General features: G+C 44.5%; 1 protein-coding gene across 50 annotated transcripts in view; it reads left to right on the top strand.

Annotated features, from left to right (window-relative positions):
* The window catches only part of Sorbs1 (sorbin and SH3 domain containing 1), a 233,493-nt gene that overhangs the window by 138,963 nt on the left and 70,338 nt on the right, over nucleotides 1–24,192 (top strand). For 16 of the 50 annotated variants that reach the window (XM_076834755.1, XM_076834716.1, XM_076834714.1 and 13 more), the window contains 7 exons: nucleotides 1,991–2,368; nucleotides 6,090–6,234; nucleotides 10,350–10,379; nucleotides 15,590–15,762; nucleotides 17,259–17,322; nucleotides 19,198–19,272; nucleotides 19,594–19,656. In XM_076834755.1, the coding sequence (XP_076690870.1) occupies nucleotides 1,991–2,368; nucleotides 6,090–6,234; nucleotides 10,350–10,379; nucleotides 15,590–15,762; nucleotides 17,259–17,322; nucleotides 19,198–19,272; nucleotides 19,594–19,656 (928 nt within the window). The remainder of the gene's footprint in view (nucleotides 1–1,990; nucleotides 2,369–6,089; nucleotides 6,235–10,349; nucleotides 10,380–15,589; nucleotides 15,763–17,258; nucleotides 17,323–19,197; nucleotides 19,273–19,593; nucleotides 19,657–24,192) is intronic. The other 34 variants (XM_076834759.1, XM_076834730.1, XM_076834756.1 and 31 more) reach the window with 8 other exon arrangements.

The raw sequence follows: 24,192 nt of genomic DNA, 5'->3' as shown, positions 1-24,192 counted from the left end.
GATTAGTTCCATTAGATTGTTTCCTCTAAGAAAAGAGCCCATGTGGATTCACAGTCCTCGGCATTCTCTTCTTGGTGGGCTTTAATTTGTTATCCTTAGGGAATGGAGGACCAACTCCTGATGCCTCAATGAAGACATCTGCCTCCTGGGAACACAAATAAGGACTGTTCTTCCAATTCTCCTTTTGCTAAGGGAAAAGAATAAAAGACACAAGTGTCTAACAAACATAAACTTTTAAAGATAAAGGCTTCAAGAGAAAAGTCTAAAGAAGGGGAGGCTAGAGACAGAAGTGGGCTGTAGGGCTTCCTCCATTGACATTTGGTTCCTTGGGCAACCCTCCTTGAGTCAGGAGGTTGACAAAGATGCAGCCAACCAAGGACTGGTGTTGAGTGTGTTTAGCCTGTTGTGTGCTGAGCTCAGCCTCTCTGGATGTGAGCCAGGCCAGCATTCCAGGTGAGTATGAGCCAGTCCTTGGCTTTGTCCAGAGGAGAACTGTGGGCATGAGGAGGAGACTAACCTGAAGTTGTCTAAAAACATGTCCTGGGATTTTTGTCTTCAGGTCACGTTATGCTGTTGTTTCTAATGGTCATCCTTTCCATCTCCCCTCCTCTTTCTTTTTTCCCTGTGTTTTTATCATGCCTTGAAAATACCACCAAAGGTTCTCTCTCCCTCACGTCCTCCTCTCCCTCAAGAGAACCGCTTTGCATGGCAGCCCCTCACCATCCGCAGTACCTACAAGGATTCCCTCTATATGAGCTCACCAAAGCCTTACGTCCCACCCAGCACCCCAAGCCAGCAGAACCCCTCACCTCCCCAGCCTGTCTCTGGCCCTCTGACAGCTAGATTGGTTCCCAAAGATGTGGCGTGTCCTGGTCCTTTGCTTCTGGGTTCCACATTCCCCAGTGCTTCATCCCGACCCCAGCACCACTATGCAGCCACCAGGTTAGTTTATAGTAAGAATGTGAGCTCTAACCCACATCATGAGGCTGTCGGGAATAAAAAGGTCAGCAGCTTATATGTACCCAGTTTATCCAATAACATTTGCCGGGCGGCATTGGAAAACTCTCCTGTTGCACGTGACCCAGCCAAAGACACTCCCTTGGAGGCTGCAGGCACCCGAGCACCAGCCCCCAGCCTTGTGCCCCACACAGCCGGCACAGGAGAACCACCCCCTGCTCCTTCTCCTGACCCTCCCAAGCTGTTCTTTGACATCCATAAAGATGCCGGTAATCGTGGCGAGAGTCCTTCCATGAGGACTCGGGCTTCGTTCTCAGATGCAGTGAGACCATCTGTGCTAGGCCCCCAGGTTACCTCTGATCCCGAAAACCAGAAGAGCAGAGAACCCTACCTTTTGCAGCCGTGTTATCCAGCCAAGGCAAGAACTTAGGAATGTTTGTGTGTCTTCTTCACTGTCTCTTGAAACTGATGTGAGCAGTGCATTTGTTCTCTGGGCTGCTCCATCCTCCTTTTCCTTATTAATATTGCTGCAGCTTGAACCCCAAATCCTTCTCTCTAAACATCTCAGCACAGATCTCTCTCTGTCTCCCTCTCTTTTTGTAAATATGTAAGTATGCTGGATTGTGGACTCCGTAGACTGATAATCTGGTGGGATAACGGAGTGTTTCTATTTTATGACAAGGTGCCAGTGAAATTGTATCTGCTCCTAAGCTTTCAGGCTGGACAGTGGTTTTGTGGGATTAAACACAGCCTGCTGCCTGTTCTGTTGTTCTGTCTCTTTCTCTCTCATAAAGTGTTAAAAGGATTCAAAAATAGATGGATGGAAAGTCAACTTGGACGGGCCTCCCTCTGTGTCATGGAGTATCAGGAGGCCAGCTGGCTAGCACCAACTGTCTCATGTACTCTGAGGAAAGGGCACCGATTAAATATTTCTCAGGGTACATCACTGCATGGCCACTCTCGACTGTTTAAATATGGAATTCCTTCCTCCCTGCCGGACCCCTTGACATAACGACCCCCTTATTTCCTACAGGATGCCACTTCCTCCAGCCCAGCCCAGCCCGAGGTAATAGTTGTCCCTCTCTACCTGGTTAATACTGACAGAGGGCAAGAAGGCACTGCCAGACCTCCAGCGTCCCTGGGGCCGCTCGGCTCCGCTGCCCCGGCGACCGCTGCCCCGGCCACCGCCCCGGCCGCGTCACCTCTGACCTTCCCGACTCTAGATGATTTCATCCCCCCTCATCTGCAGAGGCGGCCCCAGCACAGCCAGCCAGCCAGTGCTCGCGGCCCGCTCCCCCCTGTTAGCCAGACACCACCATCCTTGTCACCACCACCTCCGCTGGTCCCTCCCGCTCCGGAGGACCTCCGCAGAGCCTCGGAGCCCAGCCTCACGGGAGCCGCCTCCAGTACCGTAAGCTTGCTGCTCTTGCCTCCCGTCGCCTTCCTAATGTCTGCTCCGGCCGTGAGCCCCCTTTCTCACCCAGCTACTAAATTCTGAAGAAAGCATTGGCTGCGGCTGCGCCTGCGTGGTGACTGGACCCCTGATGGCTGTCCCTAGAGTGCATGCTTCCTGTGTGTGACCTGGGTCGCCTGGGGCTCTTCACGGGGCTCTCAAGTGTCTCCTCTTCTCTGTCCTGTTGGGAATGCACGTCTTCCTGAAGGAACTTTGTCCTCCCTCTGAGGAAACATCTGTGGCCTTTCTTTGCTTGGCTCTTCCTGGGCCAGGCAGATGTAGTGTTGAGAGCCAGGAAAGCTGCAGAACCGTGGGGACCAGCCAAGGGCAGGTGTGGGGCTACAGGGCAGGGTCCCAGGGAGCAAGGAGCAAGGAGGTTCACTCTGGTTGGGCTTGTGAGTAAGCAAATACGCTTTCATAACAGAATGGGCAGAGACTGGGATTAAAAAAAAAAAAAAAAAAAGGAGAGAGTTGGATTTAATTGAGGAAATGGAAGACTTGAACAAGTATTAGAACTTTCTCAAAATTAGACGATTCCTGGGACCCCTATGAGGAAGGCCCTAGGGATGCACCAGTGTTCACAGAAAGTTAAATGTCCTTGACACCTCAAGTCCCTTCCAGAAGGGGGAGGTGGGAAAGCCCAACTGTTTTAGGGGAGAAAAGAAAAAACTGAGCCAAAGTTCTTGGGTCTTGTTTTTTCTCAGGAGCCTGGGAATGGAGAGAATGAAAGAATCTCAGCGTGAGTTGTAATATGAAGATACATGGGTCTACTTATGGTGCTGTGGGGTTCAGTGGGATCAAGCAGTAAAAGTTCCTCCTATTATGGTCCTTGGCACAGAGGAAGTACCCAATTAGTGTTAGTTACATTGCTGAGGACTTGCCCTAGCAAATGAGGCGCCAGTAACCAGTTAATGAATAATTAATCTTTGAGCTCCTACCGTGTTCTAGGCATTCTGCTAGCTACCATAGGTACACCTGTGAAAAAGTCAGTCTGCTTGCTCTGCTCCTAATGGGATTTTTGGGGTATCAGTGCATCGGTTCTCAAAGTTAGTTTGGGTGGGATCATGTGAGGGCCAGGGAGGTCTAGTTTGTACTCGTAGTTTCTGATCTTGTGGGCCTAGGGAGAAGCTCAGGACTCTCACTTGGTCACAAGCACCCCAGGGTTTTTGATATTGGGAGTCCACACACCATATTTTGAGATGCAGTGAACTGGTGAGTCACATGTTTGGTTGATGGAACTCATCAAATATCCCCTTGAAGAGATGTGCATATCAAATTGGCCCAGGTAGCATGTTAAGCTGGAGCCAGTCAGGCAGAAAGCAGGAAGGAAACTTCTTGTTTGACTTATTAGAGAAATTATAATAAGGCAGCAGAAGCACCAAAGCTGGGAATTGTTACATCCTGGGTGGGAGGCTGTTCTTGACTCTCCAGATGCAGCACAGTGGAGCTAGGCCAGGCCCAGGCCTGGTGTGACCTGTGGGCTTGAATATATTTCTGGCTTTGAGCTTTGCAGCTCAGCCCTCTGGGAGGAAAGTGATGAATTACTCCCTCCCCCTGGCTCTCAGGCTGAACTTCTGGGTGAATTTAAAACTTCTGGTTTGGGGGCATGTAGGCACCTTCCTTTGGTGCAGAATATCTTTCTCTAGAGTAGCAAGTAAAGTGAGCCTTATTTTTAGTGCACTCATATACCATTGTAAGTAGCTTTGTTTTGTGCCTTATAATTTATCATTTGTGTAGCTCTAGGTTTTCATATTGCGTTTGTTTTAGGTGTGCCAGGGCAGATTAGTTGGAACAGTGTCCTCAGTATCTCAAACCTGACAAATCAGCCTAAAGTAGACTTCCCAGGAGTTGGCCTGAGAACTTTTGATTTGGCCCCAGGTAACAGAGTAAGAGGTGAAGAAGGAAATTACTGGAATTCCTCCTCTGAATAGGAGTTGTCAAGTAGAGGAAGGACCTTTGAGGATGGTGTCCAAGCCATGAGTTGATCATTTGCAGCCATTTGTAAATAAGAGGGAGAAATAAAAGTTAGTTTAATTCATTTAGTTTATTTTAGTCAATAGCCGTTTTGTGATGTTTCAGAAATAAGACATGGATCAAAATCTACAAAATGCTTGCACAATCTACCCATGAAGACATCACATTAGGCTTTCACACTTTAAAGAGCTCTGGGCCTGATATTTTGTGTTCCTTGGGTACACTCTGGCAGCATTTCTAAGTCATTTATCTTTATTAAATCACTGTGGAGATAAATTTGGATAAGTGTAGTTATTTTCTACTTTATAAATGGAGGAGTCAACATGAGGCACTTGTGTACAAGATCATACTGTGTGCTTCTTTGGTCTTGGAAAAAAATTTTATTCACACAGAAAATTGAGCTGCCACTCATTGGCTACATAGGAAATTTTCAGGAGGGAGAGACTGACTGAGACAGTGTGTGCAAAGCCCCTACTGGGTGCCAGGAGCTGTCCTGGGTGCTGATACACACATTTTTCTCTTCTGATAAGCATATGTCCTCTTGACACAAACATTAGCTCAGTCACACACTTGGTAGTGGGTGTTGGCTTCTGTAATTCACTTGGCATTCACTGAGCACCTGTTATTTGCAGGGCATTGTTCTGGATTGTGGCAGGGGGAAGAGCTGGGACCCTTGTCCCATAGGTACACACACAGTAGTTGATCTCTGAGCATGGTAATTGCTTTAAAAGTAACAATCAGGGCCAGGGGCTTAGCTCAGTGGTAGAATGTTTTCCCAGTATATCTGAGTTCATGAGTTCAATCCCCAGTACAGCAAAACAACAACAAAAGTCCATGTATAAAAGTAACAATCAAATCTTGTTCTTAATACATTTAAGAATGTCATCTTAGTTTTAAGGTTGGTTAATTTTAAAATAGAAACTTTGCAAAATGTATAGATATAAGGAAGGAAACTGTCTGAATATCGTCACTACATTTGAGGGTCCTACTTTTTTTTTTTTAAAGATTGGCATTATCCCCTCATAGATTGTAATGTTGGCATTAATAATTTTATTAGTATTTCTGGTAGAGATCTCAAAATTTTTAAAGTCAGGATTCTCTCAAGTCTTTACTTCAGGGATTTTTGTCATTCTAATGTTAGAGTGGAAAAATGTCACAGCAGGATAGGATAATATTCAGATCTCAGAAGCCAGTTTTAGTAAAATTGCTCAGTGATTCTGATGCCACCTGCAGCTTTCCCAGAGAACCGTTTCTTAACTCTTTCCTGTTCTTACGTCAATGATTTCTTGTCCTCAGCTCGTGTCACGTTTCTCTACACAGTGTACTAAACCTCCCTGATTCTTCCCAATTAAGCCAGCTCTCATTCTTGGATCGCATTTGGAATTGCATGGGTTTTGCATGTCACTCTACCTTGAATTTGAATTTGCTTTTTCAGTAACTGGATTGACCCACAACTCTTACCAGGTGAAAATAATGACTGATGCTGCTGAGACTGTCAGCAACACTCCCCTTCCCTTTCTCTTCCCTTACTAATACCAGCAAAGAGAATACGCATCCCAGACGAGGCTTCTAACTGGATTTAATGATGATATGTCTCACTGATTCCATTTCTTTTTATAAAATTAAGGTCTTTGTAAAACTTTACATTTCTCCCTTTTAAAAAAAGCAATAGTGACAATAATGACAATATTCATTTTCTTTTCAGGGTTCCAGTCCTCTACTAAATGAAGTTGCTTCTTCCAATACTGGAGCTGATTCCCAAGCCTCTACACCAGCCAGCAAGCCATCATCCGCCTATCCCTCGACAACCATCGTCAACCCCACCATTGTGCTCTTGCAGCACAATCGAGGTAAGGGGAGCCTCATAGTGCACCCCTACTAACTCATTGCAGTCAGCATGGCTATCCCGTGGTATCTGGAGCAAGACTTCTATCACTGCACAGAGATTTTCACAGACCTTATTCTGGGCTTCTGCCTCATTTTCCCACACGACCTGTAAGATCCATCCCAGTAGGCTGACAGAGGTGATGTCACATATTTGCATATGTAAGCCAGGCTAGTGCAGGTGCCTTCTCCGCACCTCAGGTGCTCCTGGTTTTCTTCAGACAGTTGCAACCCCCCTCAAAAGGAACGTTTGTGTCTCTTAATTCTTCATCACGTGATTTCTAATGAGGCTTTACTTAGAAAATGTAGGTATGATGATAACCACTTTTTAAGTCGTGTCAGAAATGATTTAGTTCTTTGACAAGATAGATTTCTAGAAAGCAAAATGTTGAGTACTAAATTTAACAAGCAAATATGCTGGGTAGAATTTTCTAAAATATGAAACATGTTTTTATGCATCTAACACAAAACGTTTTAATAGTGACTCTCTGGCCCCCTTCTCACAGCAGTGATTGCATGAGATTGTCATTCGGTGAAACCCTCGGGGACTGAGGTTTGTGTGGCTGCTTACCTTACTCCATGTGGCCCAGGCAGCACTGCGGAGGGTTTTCAGGTTCAGTTTCTATAGTTTCTCTGGCTGCTTTGGTTGGTTCTGCTGTGTCTCTGAAGGGGCTTGGGATTGGCAAAACTCAAAGAGCTTTGAGATAGTAATGATATATATTGACCCTTCTGCTTTGAAATTCCAGAGGATGATTCTAAATCCCAAGTTTTCCTTTTTTGGGAATTCCATAGAGAGGAATAAGCTTTCCCTTTCACAAAAGTTCTTTGCAGCATGAAATGGAAAGTTTTCAGGCTGACTCCCAGTGCAGAAAAGCCTTTTTAGTATGAATTTCAAAGAGCAGTGGAGGTTTACTTGTTCTGTTCAGAGCTCAAAGCTCAGATCCAAAGCTTCCTTTTCTTGACTCCTTCTTCGCCTACTTCATAGTTTCCTCCCTTTCCCACCCCCTTCCTCTAACTTGGATGAAAATGGAACTGGAGTCTATTTTTAATTGTTTTCCATACTAAATAGAGGTTTCTGTTTCCTGTTTCTAACTTGGAAAGTAGATATATGTAACATTTTCTCTCACTTCAAATATTCCTACTCAGATCTTAAATAATTATTTTAGTGGGGCAATTTATTTATTTATTTATTTATCTGCACTGTGTGGCTCCCATATCAATTTTCACCCATGGATCTGTGTTTTTCAGGAAAAATAAGGGTCCCAGCCCCCACACTAAGCTTTGTATAAGCCCATTCTCCCAAGTGTGCCATGCCCTTACTGGCAGTAGCTCTCTACCCAGAAAGTGTCCATAATGCAGGACAAAGTGAAATTTTAGTTCTCTATGAACTTCTTTATGAGTCATTTTTTTTTTAAATCTAGTCAAGTAGAAGCAAGTTAATTCCCAGAAGGAAAGGCAGTTTCTTTAAAAATGGGATTTATTCCCCAGGCAACATGGTTTTTGGGAAGTGCCAAGTATAATGTCAGCTGCTCCTGCCAAGTCCCTCCAGTGATACCCAGTGAGACATCTTTGGGCACAGAAATGCCTGTAGTTCCTCTTTGTCTCTTCCTTGAACAAGTGAATTCCTCTTGTTCACCCAAATACTTTTAGTTCTTGCCTTTCTCTTTTGGCCAAGATCTGCCCTTGGGTTTAAACATCAGAAATGTGCAGTCTGAGACATATCTCCTTCAGAAAAAAAGATGCAGTAATGACGTTAGTTTTTTGGAATTCAATGGCACCTTCCCATAAAGAACAAAACCATGCATTCACTAAGTAGGTAGGACAGGAAGAGTTGAAAGGAATGGAAGAGCCTGGCCAGCTTGGCCCTGTGTCCCTCATCATAAATAGGGTTTAGGTCAAGTGTTCTTGGCACTGTTTGGGAATTTACCCAACCTAATAGCTCTGCTTTGCCTCACCCATGAAAACAATTTCTTAACTATTGCAGAGTGTCCCAAGGGAATGATAACTTTACTCCAGTTCTGGACTTCTGCTTTAGTCATCCTGAAAATTTCCTCTTGTTTTCCCCCCCTGCCTAGATTGTCACAGGGCATGGTACGATAATAATCTTGTTTCTTCAAGCCAACCTCCCTATTAAGAACAAACAGGGGACACCGATCCTCTGGCTTGGCACTGATGGTTATGAGCAAGCATCCCTTTTCCCCTTTTTCCTGAGTTTGCATACCTCATGTATTTAAGGGTAAGTCACTTACCATGAGGCCGGGAAGGAAGATTTGAATCCAGATACTTTTAGGACTGAAGAGGTATATGGGTTCCCTTGCTCAGGGCTGCTCAGTCTTGTTAATCTGATGAATTTTGTTAATTTGATGATTCAGATTCAGGAGCTTTTGGGAAGAGGTGAGAGGATAAGATTCTACATTTTCAGAAAGCTTGGTGGGCATCCCAGCAGTACTGGATGTGGACCATGCTGGAGATCAGGATTTCGGAGGTTCCCAGTTGCATCTGTGGACATAGGAAATTGTCTAGGGATTCCCCTAGAGTTGCTAACTTCTAATTTTGCTAAATAACAGCCCTGAAAAACATCCACTAGTATGTGTGACATAAAATAAAAGAAAGGCCATTTCACACCTCAGCAATGGGAACAACATAGTATTTTAAATTGTATACATTGGTTTCTCCTGGCTGGGAAGGACCCTACCAGTGACTTGTGGAATGAAGTTGGATAATCATACATCCCTTTAGATAACACAGAGTACCTTGATGTCACAAGTGAGGAAATAGGCTGAGAGGCGACGTAATTGGCCATTGTCACCTGACAGGTTGCTGGCAGAGCTGGGTCTAGAGCGCCACTGGGCTTCTGCTTGTCCAGCTGGTGTGAACCCCATCCACATGTTGAAGGTGAATGGCTGCTACTTGCACTGGCCAAGAGCTCGCATGCTGCTTTCTTCATTTCTTACCCAAACTGATTCTAGTGGGAGGATAGATGGAAATGTGGCCACAGGGCATGATGACAGCACCCATGGGCTGGCAAGTGTTCTATTTTTAACTGTGTGGCTGCTTTATATTTAGCAGTCATGGAAGGTAAAGGTCACTTTTGTGCTTATCACATAGCAAGTACACTCAGGACTTTCCAAATGAGATGTTGACCTCCCCTCCACATTGTCACCCCAGTGGCTGAGAAATCAATAGACCTTCAATATTAAGGAGAGTGATTAGTGATGCAGAGAACCTGGACTGGGAGTTGAAAGTCTAGCTTCTAGATCCAGATGATTTTTGGTGTAGTTTGGGCCCCTTATCTGAACTCTCTTGGCCAATGCTGATTTTTCTTAGAATTTCTCCCATACTCTGGACCAGCCTCCTTGCTACAGTGGCTCAGATGTACAGTGAGAAAAATGGTTGTGCCTAACAGCTGAGGTTGTTGCCAAGATTGCAAATGTTATGCCTGAAAACTCTTAAAACCAGGGTCTGGCTTTGAGCAAGCTCTTGGGAGATGACAGCTTCCATGGTTATGATTCTAATCACCTTTCCTTCAAAAACTACCAAGGCTAGGATCAGATAAGGTCCTGGGCACTTGAAACCAGAGGGAGTGAAAGGGTCCCCTTTAATGATAAGATTATCTCCCCGACCCCACTATTGGGGATCAAACCTTATGCATCCTGGGCAAGTACTCTATCACTGAGCTGTACCCCCAGTCCCTTTTATTTTATTTTGAGACAGGATCTCATTAAGTTGCCCAGATTGGCCTTGAACTTGGAATCAGCTTCAGCCTCCTGAGTAGCTGGGATTATAGGCATGTGCCACCACACCTGGCTGAGATCATCTTGAGACAAGATGTAAACTGCTAGAAAATGGACCGTCTTGAATTCTGGTGCAAATCTGGAGAGTGAGGAGTTGGGAGACATCATGCCTGTATAATAAAATCCATGTCAACTCCCCTGTCTTCAGCTGACCTGTGTATTTTAGCATCTAAAGGACAATGAGGGTGCTGAGTTTGGGATCCTAACTAGTTATACCAGGATCTCTTGGTCTTACCATGTACTGTATAAATCTCACTTACACTGTGCATTCTTTTCTTTTATCACAGAACAGCAAAAACGACTCAGTAGCCTTTCAGGTAGGTGACAAATATATTTATTTACATATTAACCACTGTGCCTGTTAAAGCCATCTTTCAGTCACCACCCAATGTTGGATCAGCACAATCTTCTGAGTGACCCTAGGAGTTGGGGACTATATTCGTTGCTGGAATCTTTGTTTCAGGGATGATAACAACAGGCTTAGATTCTGCCCCCTGGAGCTTGCAGGCTTGGCAGACAGAAAAGTGAATCAAACTAGTAAACATGTCCCATGGAACTGCAATGAGTAGCTTGATGGTAAGAACAGGATGTTCTGGGTAGGTAGCATAAGGGGTTCTGCTTCAGATGACAGTGTTCATGGCAGGTCTCTGAAGAGGCCACCTTTTGGTTGTTCTCTCTTTCTCTTAGATGTGACAGGTCAGGGTTTAGGAAATGTGGGCAGGTCTTGTACTGTTTGGGTTGCAAAGCCAAATGCCAATAGTGGACCCAAGCGTGATGGGTCCAAGTAAGAACCACCTGACCAGCAGGGTCTGAAACCGCTTTTTGAACTTAAACTGATTTTAAGAATCATCTGGAGAGATTGTCAAAACTCAGTCTTCTGCACTTTGCCTGCAAAAGTTCAGATTTAATGGGTATGTGTGAGAATTTGCATTTTTCACCAGCTCCTCAGTGGTACTGATGCTGCCCTCTGGTGACCACACTGGGTGGCAAGTGGATTATTAAAGCCTGTAATGGAGAGTGACAGCAGATATAATCAGATAATCAGGGATCACTTCCTGAGAAACTGTGCAGGATGGGACAGTGTTGGGTAGGGAAGGAGCAAACTTGTAGGCTGAAATTTGGAGGAAACCCAGGAATAGGAGTGCTTAGTCATTTCCTGCTGGATTCCTATAGCCATTCTGCTTTGAATCCTGGTTCTACCGCTTACTCATGGTGTCACCACAGGTCCATTATCTGATGTCTCTCCTCTGTGAATGGAGAAAGAAGTATCTCCCAGGTTGTTGTGAGGATCAAAGGAGATTCCACTTATAAAACAGCTGAGCATTGAGCTTTGGCACTTGCAAAGGGCTTACTGTTATCAGTGGGCACTGCCATTGATGCATTATTCATTCTATTGAGGGCCTGCCTTGAGTAGAGCAGAGGTAGGAGGCAGGCTCTGGAGGTGCATCAAGAAAACTGTGCAGCCTATGGGCTGCTAATGGAGTCATGTGATGATTTTTCACCTTTCTTTGGTCATGGCCACTCCTTGAGAGAACCTAACGAAGGCAACAGATTCATTTTCCAGAAAAAGCCACGCATGCAAGCATGTGCATGTGAGTTCCATGGATTTTTAAGTACTCATGAACTCCAGAGTTAAGAACCCTTGATCTGGTGGATAATGGAAGCCACCATTTTCTGAGCAGCTGCTGCATGATTTCTGTGTGACTTTATCCCACTGCTGTCCTTGTGACTTGTGCAGAGCTGGGTGGGGAGGACGTGGGGTTCTCACACCCTCTCAGCTTTATCAGGGCTTGGCCACGGGGCCAGGACAGGCTGTGGTTGAGCTCAAGGTGCCCTTCACTTCCCCTCCTTTTGCTGCCACTTCATTCCGCTGGCTCCAGCCTGGATTGCAGAGAACATAGTGGCTTTGCGGGGAGAAAAAATGTGGCTCCTGTGAGCTTCTTCCTACTGTGGGAGTTTGAAGGAATAGATGAAAAGGGCATCCAGCCATGTTAGGAGACTCAAATTTGGTCCCTTCTTAGGGCTGTTTGTATTTGGGTAAGGGACTTCACCTCTTTGAGCTGAAGTTTCCTCATGTGGGAAGTGGGGGTGACAATCTTTGTCCCTGCCTAGAGGAGCTGATGTGACAGCAATAGGGAGAATGCCTCACAACCAGAAAGGGTTTCTCCACCATGCTGGCAGGCTCAGCCTGGTTCCTCGGTGCTAAACAAACCTGATGCTATCTCCCTCCTTGAACTTTGGGACAGATTCATTAACGATGTTTGATAGACTGGGGCCTAAAGCAAGTGCTCACTAAATGTTAGTTCCTTTTTAAAAAACAAATGCCATTTTGTTTAGGAGCTCCTGAAAGAGGGGGGCCAGCAGCGCTGGCACTCTGTAGACCCTGTGCCTTAGAGAAAATAAGGTTCTGCTCCTCACCTGTGGGGACGGGACTCAGGGTCACCAGTCTTCTGTTTTATCAGAGTCTTATTGAGCCCCTGTGGGCTCAGGAAGAGTCAAATGTGAGTAGAATCTACATGGCTCAGGCCCCCCTTGGGGAGAAAGGAAAATATGATTGTGACTGGGATAGTGAGGTTGACACAGGACATGGAAGCCACCCTCCTTCCCCTAGGGAAATGTGAGCATTGTTGTCATCTTCAGTCACAAAACTTTTGAGTAGGAAGAAAATCTATCCCACCTCCCATAAATAGAGGCCCCATCTGAGACTGTCAATATCATCATTATTTGGGGCCCAAGACCTTCCTTGTTAAAGCACAGTATAAAATGAGAAGGAAATGCCCCACGATATCTTGTGAAGAATTAGTGTTTGCTTAGTGAGAAGTAACAGCAAGCCCTCATTGCAACAGGGATGTCAAAATGGCCCTGTCCCCTGCATGGGACACTTGTCATTTTGGATTTTCATTTTATTTTTTAAAAGTACCACTTTTGCAGTTTAGCCCTCCAGGTAGTTTAGCCCTCCTCAGGTAGAACTAAGCCCTGGGTAAAACAGAGCTTGGAATCAATTCTCCTGTGCCCTCTTGATCTCACTCAGGGAAGCCCTTTCCAGGAAGGAGGGGAACTCTCAGAGAGCCATGTTAAGGGTAGACTTGGGTGACTCGAAATCCCCCTGCACTTCCAGGCTTCCTGCTAACCCCTTGTCCCCATGTTGGAATTTCCTGGGAGCATGAGAACTCTTCCCATGGCCTTAATACGGTGATGGTACCATGGATCAGGTTTTCTGAAGCACTCACTAAACTGATTCTTCTCACACAGAATATTTAGGAATCATTTTTCCTTTACAAATGCAGCAAGAGTTTCAGAGGTCCACTTGAAATCATGGCAGACTGATCCTGTTGATTGACTGAAAATCCTCAACCTGAGCATGTTGATTTCACCGTTCCCCTACTTTTCCAGCCTCCCCTCCACCCAGATACCTCTGACTTTCACTACTTTGCAGGGACCATTAGGTCCTTCCATTTCACCATGGGGTAGCCGCCAGACAGCACTTGGCACCTCTCTGTCAATCAAGGAGCAGATATTCCTGAGCACTTACTGCTTGCCAGGCAGATCTGCATGTCCTTCATTCTCACCTTATGGACTGTATCCACAGGACTTCAGGGTCCCCTGGTTTACACCTTTTTGCTTCCAGTCTTTTGACCTCTCCAATTACCATCTGGCTCATTCCTTCCTCCATGCTGAATTCCCTCCCTACGGCCTGCTCATACACTTGTTCCTTTCTCTGCAGTGTGGCACCTACCCCTACTGTCCTCCTGAAATGGCTACCCCAGAGTGTTCCTGTGACTTTCCTCTTGCCTAATCTAATGCCTCCTCCTCCTCTGCTTCAATTTATGAGTTCCTTTTTTTTTTTTTTTTTTTGGTGTTTAACAACCCACATCTTGGAATTCTGTCTTCTCTGGTTTCATGGCACCTTGCTGTGTTTTCAGGTTTATCTCCTGTTCTTCTGATGACTCCCACATCCATTTGAGGATTCTTTTGCTTTTCCTCCTGTACCTTTGCATCCCTCAGTGCAAAACTTCAGCTCTTTGGCTATGCTCTCAATTCCTTCCACACTCAACTATGCCATCTCCTTGATATTAGCCTTGTGCTGTTTGCTCTAAAATTGCATTCCTACAGGGCATCTCACCTGGGCTTCCTGTGTTTCTCCAAGGAGTCTCTAGGGCAGTTCTGCCTGAGTATCTCACGTCTTCTCAAATATATTCTGAAAATGGAAGCAGCCATCTTTCCCTCCCTTCCCCAACCCAGTTTCCTTTCCTAATGTCTCAGTTTGGGTTAGGCTAGGCTCCCAGACTGGAAAACTTAGTGCCATTTTGGAGGGATACAAAACAAGATATGGTTCAGAGAGGACTGCTAGGTAGATACTAGGTCAAATCCCAGCTTAGCCACGTGCTGGCTGTGTCACTTCAGGTAGGATACTTAAACTTCTCTGTGCTTTGGTGCCCTTAACGATTTTAAAAAATGGAGGGATGATAATAGTTTCTTTTCAGGGTTGTTGGGCAGATAAAATAAAGAGTTTCATGCAATTCATGGCACATAATCAGCTCATAGTAGTTCAGAGGCACCCATGCATTTGCTTATGTCGTTCACCTGGGCAGGAACACCTTCCGCTTCCTATTTATCTGCTTGGCTTCTTGTTAGCCAAGTTGGATGCTGGCTCCTGTATCAGACCTCATCATCCTGCCTTTTCACTGCTGCGCTTGCTTTTTCTGCCCATTAGAGTATAAGCTCCCTGTGGGCCAAGATTCTGAGATATTCACTGTCAGTCCATTATGCACAGCACCTGGCAGGTGCTTAGTCAGTGCCTCTCTAATAAGTGAATGACAGGACTTGGAATAAAGACTATCATAAATAATTGTATAAATCTGTACACAGGACCTGGCATGTTTATTAGCTCTCCATAATTTCCAGTCTTGAACCAAATTAAATAAATCATAATGAACATCTAGCAGTTTACAGCTCTCTGAGTTCTGTGGTTTAAATTATCTTGATAAGTTCTCTTACAACCTGGCTGTGAGGTTGCCAATGGAAGTGTTATCATCATTTTTTGGATGAGAAAACTAAGGCACAAAAAAGTGACTACCCCAAGATGAAATAAGAAGTTTCCAGTAATGTTTAGCCACCTCCTTATAGTCCTATCTGCTCCCTTAATTTCTGGACTAGTCAGAACTACTTGGATGTCCAGAGCATAATGTGCAAACCTCTGCAAAATACACTGTTGGCAAACTTTTTTTTAAAGGACCAAATAATAAATATTTTAGACTTTGAAGCCATAGCTATTCAACTCAGCAGTGGTAGTGTTAAAGTACCATAAATAATATGTAAATGAACTCATCTGACTGTATTCCAATAAAATTTTACTTAGAAAAACAGATGACTGGCCCATGAGCCATAGTTTGCTGACCCCTGCCCTAAGTGGAACTAGTTCCAGTTGGGAATTAGCAAACACACTTTGTTTTAGCTGGATGGTTTGTGAGTTTTTGCTTTGGAGCTACCAGAAGAGCTTCAGCTAATGATTGCTTTTTATTTTCAGATCCTGTCTCAGAAAGAAGTGTGGGTGAGCAGGACTCTGCACCAGCCCAGGAAAAACCCACCTCGCCTGTCAGGGCTGCTGAAAAAAGAGCAAAGGATGACAGTAGGCGGGTGGTGAAGAGTGCACAAGACCTAAGCAATGTGTCCATGGATGAAGTGGGCATCCCACTTCGGGTATGAGTATTGACCTAAAAGTCCTTCATAGGCTTCAGCTTAACTAAACTGTGATAAAAGCACAGCCCTGATTGCATGTGAACCCGTCTATGGGTTACACAGGCCTGGAGGGGAGGGTGCTCACACTGGCACCAGACCCCAAGTGCCAGACCCACGATAAGCTGTGTTCCAAACTTGGTGTTCAGCAACTTTTCCCAAAGTGGTGTGGGATGTTTATAAGTTTCATGGAAAAAGAAAGGGTTTTGTGGTCAAATGAAAAGGAGGAATGTCTGAGTGGGACAAAGTTGAAGAAATTTCTCTGCAGCAGACCCTCAGAGAGGCTTTGGGCTTGTGAGTGAGTGTTCCAGGGGTGAATGCCACAGGCAGTCTTCCTTTATTATTATTCCATGGAGTCGGTTCAGAAATTCTTGCTCCAGGGTTAGGGCACCCTGGAGAGTGTGAGGTCCAGAGCCCCGGTTTTGGGGTTCAGGAAAAAAGATCCCCCTGGGTAGGAACTACCCCCCACACATACAAATGGAAGAGGAAACTCTGATATAGCCACTGGAAGGATTCAGCCCACCAAGGCCTCCAGGAGAAGGTGGGTCTAGTAGCAGCCCTGTCCACTGGTCAGGCATGCTAGTCCTCCTGTCAGCCTAAGGAATCCAGGGAAACCTGCCTTTTGAAATTGGATTCAGGTGAATCCCGTTACTCTCCATGTGTTCACTAGGCCACTGACTACAATGCTTCCCTGTGATTTCCAATTGGAAAAGGGACTAGTTTCTTTTTGCTTTCTTTTGGAGAAAGTAGGTAGACATAGCCATGGGCTAAGCCTCAAAAGAATACTGCCCTTGTCTTAAGTAGTAAGTAATTTAGAAAGAGAACTATTACCAAAAACATCTATAGCTACAATAAACAAACAAACAAACAAAACCCAGCTTTGTGCTGAGGGTGAAAAGTCTGGCATTGAATGCTATAATGTGTTATGTGTTAGTGTATTCATTCTGAATCTGCCCCTATGCAAGGTACTTTATTTGCATTTCTGCAGAATAATCTGGAATGGATTATTATGCCATAGCATAATAAGCAAGTGTTCTTTGCATCAGATTTCTAGGATTTACTTCAGGTTCCCAAAGTTTGTGTTTGGAAATAAATCAAATTAAAAAAATAAATAAAACAAATTTTTTAAAAATTAAGAATGGACACATTTTAAGTTTTGCATACCTTTATCAAAATCTGCATTCTTTTGGCCAACTATCATTCTGCAAAATGTTTCTGACTCTTCAAAATGTTTCTAAATATTGAGATGCTCAGTACTTAGCTTTTCTGAATCAAGACTAAATCTGCTGTGGTTGGGTGGATGAGCTTATTCATGTCTGTCTGAATCTCTTAGTTGGTTCTTTTTTCAATAGTTTTGACTTAAGATATCACTTCCTGTCTGATTTTGATTTTGTAATCATAAAAGTTCTGAAATGTGCAATTTCCATTTTATCTTACTCTTTGCCTTTGTTTTTCTCCAGAATACTGAGAGATCAAAAGACTGGTACAAGACCATGTTTAAGCAGATCCACAAACTAAACAGAGGTACTGGTTTTCATTTGTAGAAGCTGTGCTGTGCTGTGTGCCCCCATATTGACTCTTGGGCATCATCCTAAACTTAGTTTGCTTAGACTCCAGGAGATTGGGTCCTGCAGTTGGATTCCATTAGGTACTGATCTGCCTGAACCCAGCCATGCTCCTTGAGAGCACAGGAGGGAGGGTGCACCTGTGTGCCCACCTCAGCTTTATAATTTGAGGTCAGCTCACAAGTCCTCCCTCCCAACTGTGTGGAATGCAGCAGGCTGAGCCTAGCACTCTGCCTGAGCTCCAGCACCTATCTGCCTAAGATTCGAGCAACTCCATCTCTCACCTGCTTCCAGCTTTAGGTATGTCCTGTGTCAGCCCGTGACTGCCTCATGGGTAGAGAAAGTTGAGAAATCTGAGTTAAGAACTGAGTTAAGAAAACTGTTCAAACTGTTCTCACCTAGTTTCAGTCCCCTAAACACTCACGTGACCTTGGGCCAGTCATGTGCCTCTCTGTGTTTATCCTGCCTTCCTTCCTCTGAGGGATGTTGCAGGGTCCACATGAGAAAGTGTTTGGCCTTGTGAAGGTACAGTGATGCATAGTGCACCTCTAAGGTCATGTTAATGTGAAAAATAAGCACCCCTAGCTGCCAGCCAGAACTTGGCAGATAGCCCTGAGAATCAGTCAAGAGCTGACACACCAGAGCCTGCTCAAGCTGAAAGAGGTGCTTCCCAATTACAGGCCCACTGGGCTGTCAGCCAGTGACCCAGCATGGTGGGAGAACCCCAGGCCATTGCTCGGGCAGGTCACAATCCCACCAGCTCCCATTGCCGCCTGTGCCACCAATCAACTAATGGGCAGGGATGTAGCTGCACCATGGGAAGGGTACCAGTCCTCCTGTCCTCCTGTGGGCAGAGCATCCTGTCCTCCCCTGTTCCCAAATCCAGTCTGACCGCCTGGCATGGATGGTACATGAAGGCAAAGAAAGAGTGTTCTAGTCAGTATTCCTGTGTAAGCTACAAATATCCAAGTTCTATAATTAGCTGTAGATGTCAATTAACATTACTGTTAGTAAGTTCTTGTTGGGTTCAAAATGAACCAGGTATGCCCCTTTTCAAAGTGTTTCTAAATATTTAGAAACAGTACTTAGCTTTTCTGAATCAAGACTAAATCGGCTGTGGTTGGGTGGATGAGCTTATTCATAGTGGCCATGCTAAATGCTGGGTCTCTGTGATCAGATGGGGGTCATTTCCACTGGTCACTTCCTAAAGTTACTCTCCACTGCCTCTGGCCATCTGTGACTCTCTCACATATTCAGACCCAGCTATGGAAGGCTAAATGCAGGGACAAGTGCTTGCATATGTGCAAAGTAGTTTTGCCTCACAGGCAGTGTTGGTGTTCTCATGTAGTTATTAACTCAACTAAATTACAGGTTATAACACAACTACCTGTCCTAATGGTAGACAGGGGTATTTGAAAAATTGAGACTCCACTTGTTTGCCTTGATTCTAATGTCCACCATACACGCTTTAAAAAAAAAAATCATTCTAGGATAGTGTTTCCATTGCATACTGCTCATTATCATACTTAATATCTCTTGCCCATAAAGAGTGAGAGCTTGAAGCTTTGCGCTAAGTGCTTTTTGCACACTGAAGCCTGTTTTGATGTAATTCTTTGACCAAGGGAAGTAATGTTATTGTGTCTTTTGATGTGTCTTAATAATTCAGGCAAAAGGACTGGATTTTTAAAGCAGTTTGAATTTCTTTCATGTGACTAGTGAAGTTTACCATGTTCCAGAATTCAAGGAGCCTAAATTGTATGTGGATTCCTCCTCGTTCATTCTCTCCATTTGTATCTTCCTCTATTCTCTCTCCCAAACCTGCTCCTCTGCCTAGACACTCCTGAAGAAAACCCTTATTTCCCTACGTACAAATTCCCTGAACTTCCTGAAATCCAGCAAAATTCTGAAGGTACCATAAATTTAGATGGCGTATCTGTTGTTTTAGCCTTTAATTAGTTCTTAGAGTTCTATTTTAGGCATAAGATTTGGCTTTTAGATTTTGTTTTTATAGTCATTTTTTTTGGTTGGTGAAAATTTTATTTCACTCATTTGCATGATATGCTGTATTAAAATAACTAAGTCCTTTCTAATTCATTAATCTATTTTTAAGTGTGATGCTGGTGTGCTTTAATAACACTAAACTAGGTAATCAGTTATTCAAGTGGGAATTTGTCAGTGCCTCCACTTCATGGTGGATAGTTTCAAAATCCACTGCTTTTCTCTGCTACAGAGGACAATCCTTACACTCCTACCTACCAGTTTCCTGCATCTACTCCTAGTCCTAAATCTGAAGGTAATTCAAGGAAAACCGTGTGCCTCTCTTTGTACTGGTGCTGTTATTTTTTTTTTTTTTTCACCTTGGGGTTTTTCCTGGTGGCTTAGGGCTGTCTCCCATTCATTTGCTTCCCTCTAACCTTGTGTTTTGTGGTATTGTCTCATTCCTCGCTGACTATATAACCAGAGTATATCCAGATGGTACTTTAATTCTATTCCCTTAGGGTTTGCATGATTAATGAGTAGCCATCATAGCTCAGTTATAATGTTTGGAACATGTGGGGCTCTGGGAAAAGCTGCCTATACCAACTTCTCAGGACCTGGTGTCGGGGGTGGTCATCTGGTGCTAGTGGCTGGGCAGTGATTTGGTGAAGCTGAGTCATTGTGGTGGACGGGCAGGAGGTGGACCTGCTGGCTCACAAAAACAGACACATCACCAGGTTCCTATACATTCAACTAACTTGTCACTGGGCTCCTCTTGCCATTGACCTCAGGGTGATTCTCTTTGGTAGGGAGTGGTAGGGAGTTCTTGATGTGGTTTTGAAATATAAGATTCAGTCATGGTAAGAGATGAGATCTCTTAAATATAAGGATTTGGGCCAAGCTGGAAAACATTTCACAAAAGCTGCTAGGAATTTGTCTTGCTGGGGAGCACAGCCACATTGGTGGCTCAGGGAGTGTTCCTACTTGGGCAAAAAGTCCTCTTGTCAAAGAAGCTTCTAAAAGGTGAGTTAGGGGCAACATCTGAAGAGTTATCATAGTAGCTGGCATGATCTGATCTTTGGATGAGTGTCCTGGAAAAAGGAGGGACAGAGTCTGGAAGAGGAAACTTTGTTAAATGCTCTTCTAGGAGGAGATACAGGGTTTCATGCTCTGAACTTCATTCTAGTTGTTCAGAGCACTTGCTCTGTGCCATGCACTATACTGGCAACCAATGATAATGCCATGAATACATCAAGTGCCCTGGCAGAGAGTTGGAAAGGGGAACTTAGCACACTGTGCCCATTGTAGGGGCAGTTGCAAGAGCATGTGTCTGGAGGCTGCAGAAATCTTGTTGGCACACAACAGGTCCTCAGTAATGCCTGGAGAATATAATGAGTGAAAGCTTTGCACCGTGGAACCGGAGTGCTTATTTTAGAACTCTGGTGCTACCATCTCAATGCTGCTCTGCTCTGATCAGCCCAGCCCTTCTCACCATTTGTAAAGTCATTCATCTGGTCATTCACTGGACGGACTCTTACTGATCACTTATCATATATGAGATGACATATTGGGACATGAAATATCATATCATGCCTGGGGCCTATTTTGAAGGAAAAGTCTATTGAGTAAACCCCAGAACTCAAAGCTGATGACTTAAAATTTTGATCAGTAACCTCCTCACTATTTGGCATAGATAAGTTAGTCTTTCTGTCTTGGGAGTTCTGATTCTAGCTGAAAGCATTGCTGAAGAAACAATTGACTGAGTTGGGCAAGGGGGGGCGTTGTTTAAAATAATTGTGACCAATTACAGTTTTTAATTTGTGCTTTATTTATACTTGTGAGCCCAACCCACTTATGAGATGGGGCTCCCTGTAGGTAAGGTGACAAGTGCAGAGCATGCTGAGGGCACAGTGTCCCATGGGCACAGGTGGAGGAGGGCCCCTTGGAGAAGTCCTGTGGAGAGAACAGTGTCTCCTGTTGGCCTGGAGGACTGATTAGGCCTATCACAGACAGTGCCCATGGCTTCCTCAGCCTTGGGACAGGATGTCATGGCCTCACCCCAGAGCTCCCATGTCATCAGCCACCGCGCCCTTCAACCCTGATTTATGTTAACATTTGCCTTTTGGTGTACATCAAATCTGGCACAAGAGGAAAGCGGGGGTTTTCTTTTTCTTTCTTTCTTCAAGGCATAAATAGTAAGAAATAACATGACAACTTGCCACATATATTTAGATATGAACCTTATTATACTTTTTATTTTCAAAGACCAAAAAAGGGAAAAATGGCTTTAAAGAGTAAAAAGTAAAAGAATTAGGTTGAACATTAAGAAATCCAAATAACAAAGATGATTAGACTTTAACACAAGTTTCTAAGAAGTCATCTTCCCTGGAGACCTTTCTAAAATAGGATAGATGCTATCTCACTCCCCCATCTCTGCCTAGATGACATATTCAGGCACAGATCACTGATGTGTTCCATTAGATAAAGACGTTTTACAAATGAGGAAAATGTTTAAACTAGATCATTTTTTAAAAACTGTTGGACTAAGATCCTCTGGATTTCTGGATCTATGGCTGGTGGCTTAGATGTTGTCTGTGGGTTCCATCAGAGTGCCTCAGCCCTGTCCGTGGTGCTGCTCCCAATAGGTGGCCCTGGGCTCTGTGCACTTCCTTCTTGACATAGGAAAGATTTATGCTTTTCAAAGAAAGGCATTAAAGACAGTTAGCACTTAATGGAGGGTCTGCCCAGAGATTTTAACATGCCTTAAGAAAGAAACAGCTTTACTGAAGAATGTGAGCGCTTGATGGTCCAGAACTGGTCTCTTAGGGAAAAACTTGTTGCTGGTATTGTTTTAATTCAGAATTTGAAACTAAGATTATCTGTAATAAACCTACCAGAGCCTAGCCTGAGGGTTGTTGCCTCTGTCTAAATTTTAGTTGTTGATGTAATATAAAAAGACGTTTCTAAAAGCTCAAGACCGACTCTCCTAAATACCAAGGGGCCATGTGAGTTTGTATGCTAGCTTAGCAACTTTCTTTCCCCCCAGTTAACAGTGAACAAGTGAATGTCTGGCCAGACTTTTAGAAGATAAACAGAATGATTATATCTTGATCAATGAGGTTTAAGATATACTTTAAAAAACAAACCACTGTCAATCCCAGCAAGGAACCGTCCCTTCAATCATTTTACAATCTTTGAGGCTGCTGTGTGTTGCATGTGCTTACACTTTGCTTCATGAAGCAGGTAAGAGAAGGAGGAGCTGTGGAGAAGCAGCTTCACAAATGCAGCCCTTTCCCCTTCCCCAATCTCCTGATCTTAGGGTCAACAGTGTGGTGGCCAGTACCTCCATACCTCATACTCTAATCCTGTTAAGGGTAATAACATGACCACCACTGTGATGACCATGGGACTGTCACTTACTGAGTTCTTATGCTATGCAGTATTAGGCTCTATGCTGAGTGACTCACTATTGTTATCTCATCCCCCCCATGACCCCATGAGACTCAGAGAGGTTAACTAATATATGCACATAGTAAGTGGCAGAGCCAAGATCCAAACCTAGGAAGGTTTAAGAGGCCCCTAAACATGGGCTTTTACTGACTTTGCTGCACTCCTCTACCCACTTTAATGTCCCCTCCTTACCAGGAGCTCTCTGATGCCTCACTGCAGGTATCCAGCTTCCCCCAAGTCAGAGCTGCCTCAGGATCCTGAGCCGGTGTCTCCTGGGATGGTGTCTGGGAGATATGTTTAGGAAAGCTGCCCAGGTATTTGGGACAATCAGCCAGCATTGAGAACCACTGCAATGGAGGAGCACCACTCTTCCCCAGAATGCAAAAGGGATGAAGATACTTGCCTAGATGCAGTTGTAGAAATTTAGATGCAGGCAGGATTAATTAGAGTGAGGAATGCAGATTCAAAAGAGTTAGACTTTCTACCCTGAAGATGGCAAATGATGTTTGCTCACTTGGTACATTTGATGTCAGTAACAGAAGAAATAAGAATACCTGGGAATCTTTACCAAAACCAAGTAATGGTTAGGTTATGTTGTGGTGCACAGCTTCTGAGGAACAGTTGACCCACTCCAGTGACAGGGTTAAATCTGTCATCAGAGGTGAAGTCCCAGAGAGTAGCCTTCCCCCTGGCTTGTGGATACCTCTCACAGCACTTCAGGCTGGTGGTGGCCACTGCAATGTCCTGGTGCTGTGACTCAGAAACAGGCTCTCCTAGTGGTGGTGTCATAGCGTTCTCTCTCGTTGTGCCTTTTCCTTATTCCTAGACAAGATTGCACTAAGTGAGGATTTAAGGAGGCTGGTTTTCTTAGGCACATCAGTACTTGGGGATGCTGAGTTAAAATAATCCTCTACTGGCCTTGCAGGATTTCCAATAATAGCCTTATTTTGCTTGTATTCAAGCAAATCGTTCTATTGGGAGTATGGTTGGCCAGGATTTGTGCCTCCTGCCCCAAACTCTGGCTAGTACTGCCCAGAAGAGGGGCGGAGCTGCCCTCAGTGGTCACCTTTGATCTCCTTACAAGAGCTGCTCTGAAGGTTTTTGCCTAGCAAGTGCAGAAGTCTTTGGCCTGCAGAATAGTTTAGAAGTGAAGGAGTTATTCCCTTTCTAACTTCAGGACCCAAGGATCTGATAGGAGGTGAGAACGGTGAGGTGAGTCTTTTTCTAACTCAACGGGGCCTCCCAGACTTTCACCTCTAACTCCTTTCCTGCTTTACCTCCTATCTTCCTAGAATTATGTCTTTTTTTTTTTTTTCTGAATATGTCTTCTGCAGCTACTCTGCACCCTGTGCTGTCCCTTTTCTTACCCCTTCAAATTTGATTGCCTTTAATCAAATCATAG

The sequence above is a fragment of the Callospermophilus lateralis genome, chromosome 15 (assembly GCF_048772815.1).
Source record: "Callospermophilus lateralis isolate mCalLat2 chromosome 15, mCalLat2.hap1, whole genome shotgun sequence".
In the NCBI taxonomy this organism is placed as follows: Eukaryota; Metazoa; Chordata; class Mammalia; order Rodentia; family Sciuridae; genus Callospermophilus; species Callospermophilus lateralis.
The sequence above is the reverse complement of the archived record's forward strand: the minus strand, read 5'-3'. Positions and strand labels throughout refer to the sequence as shown.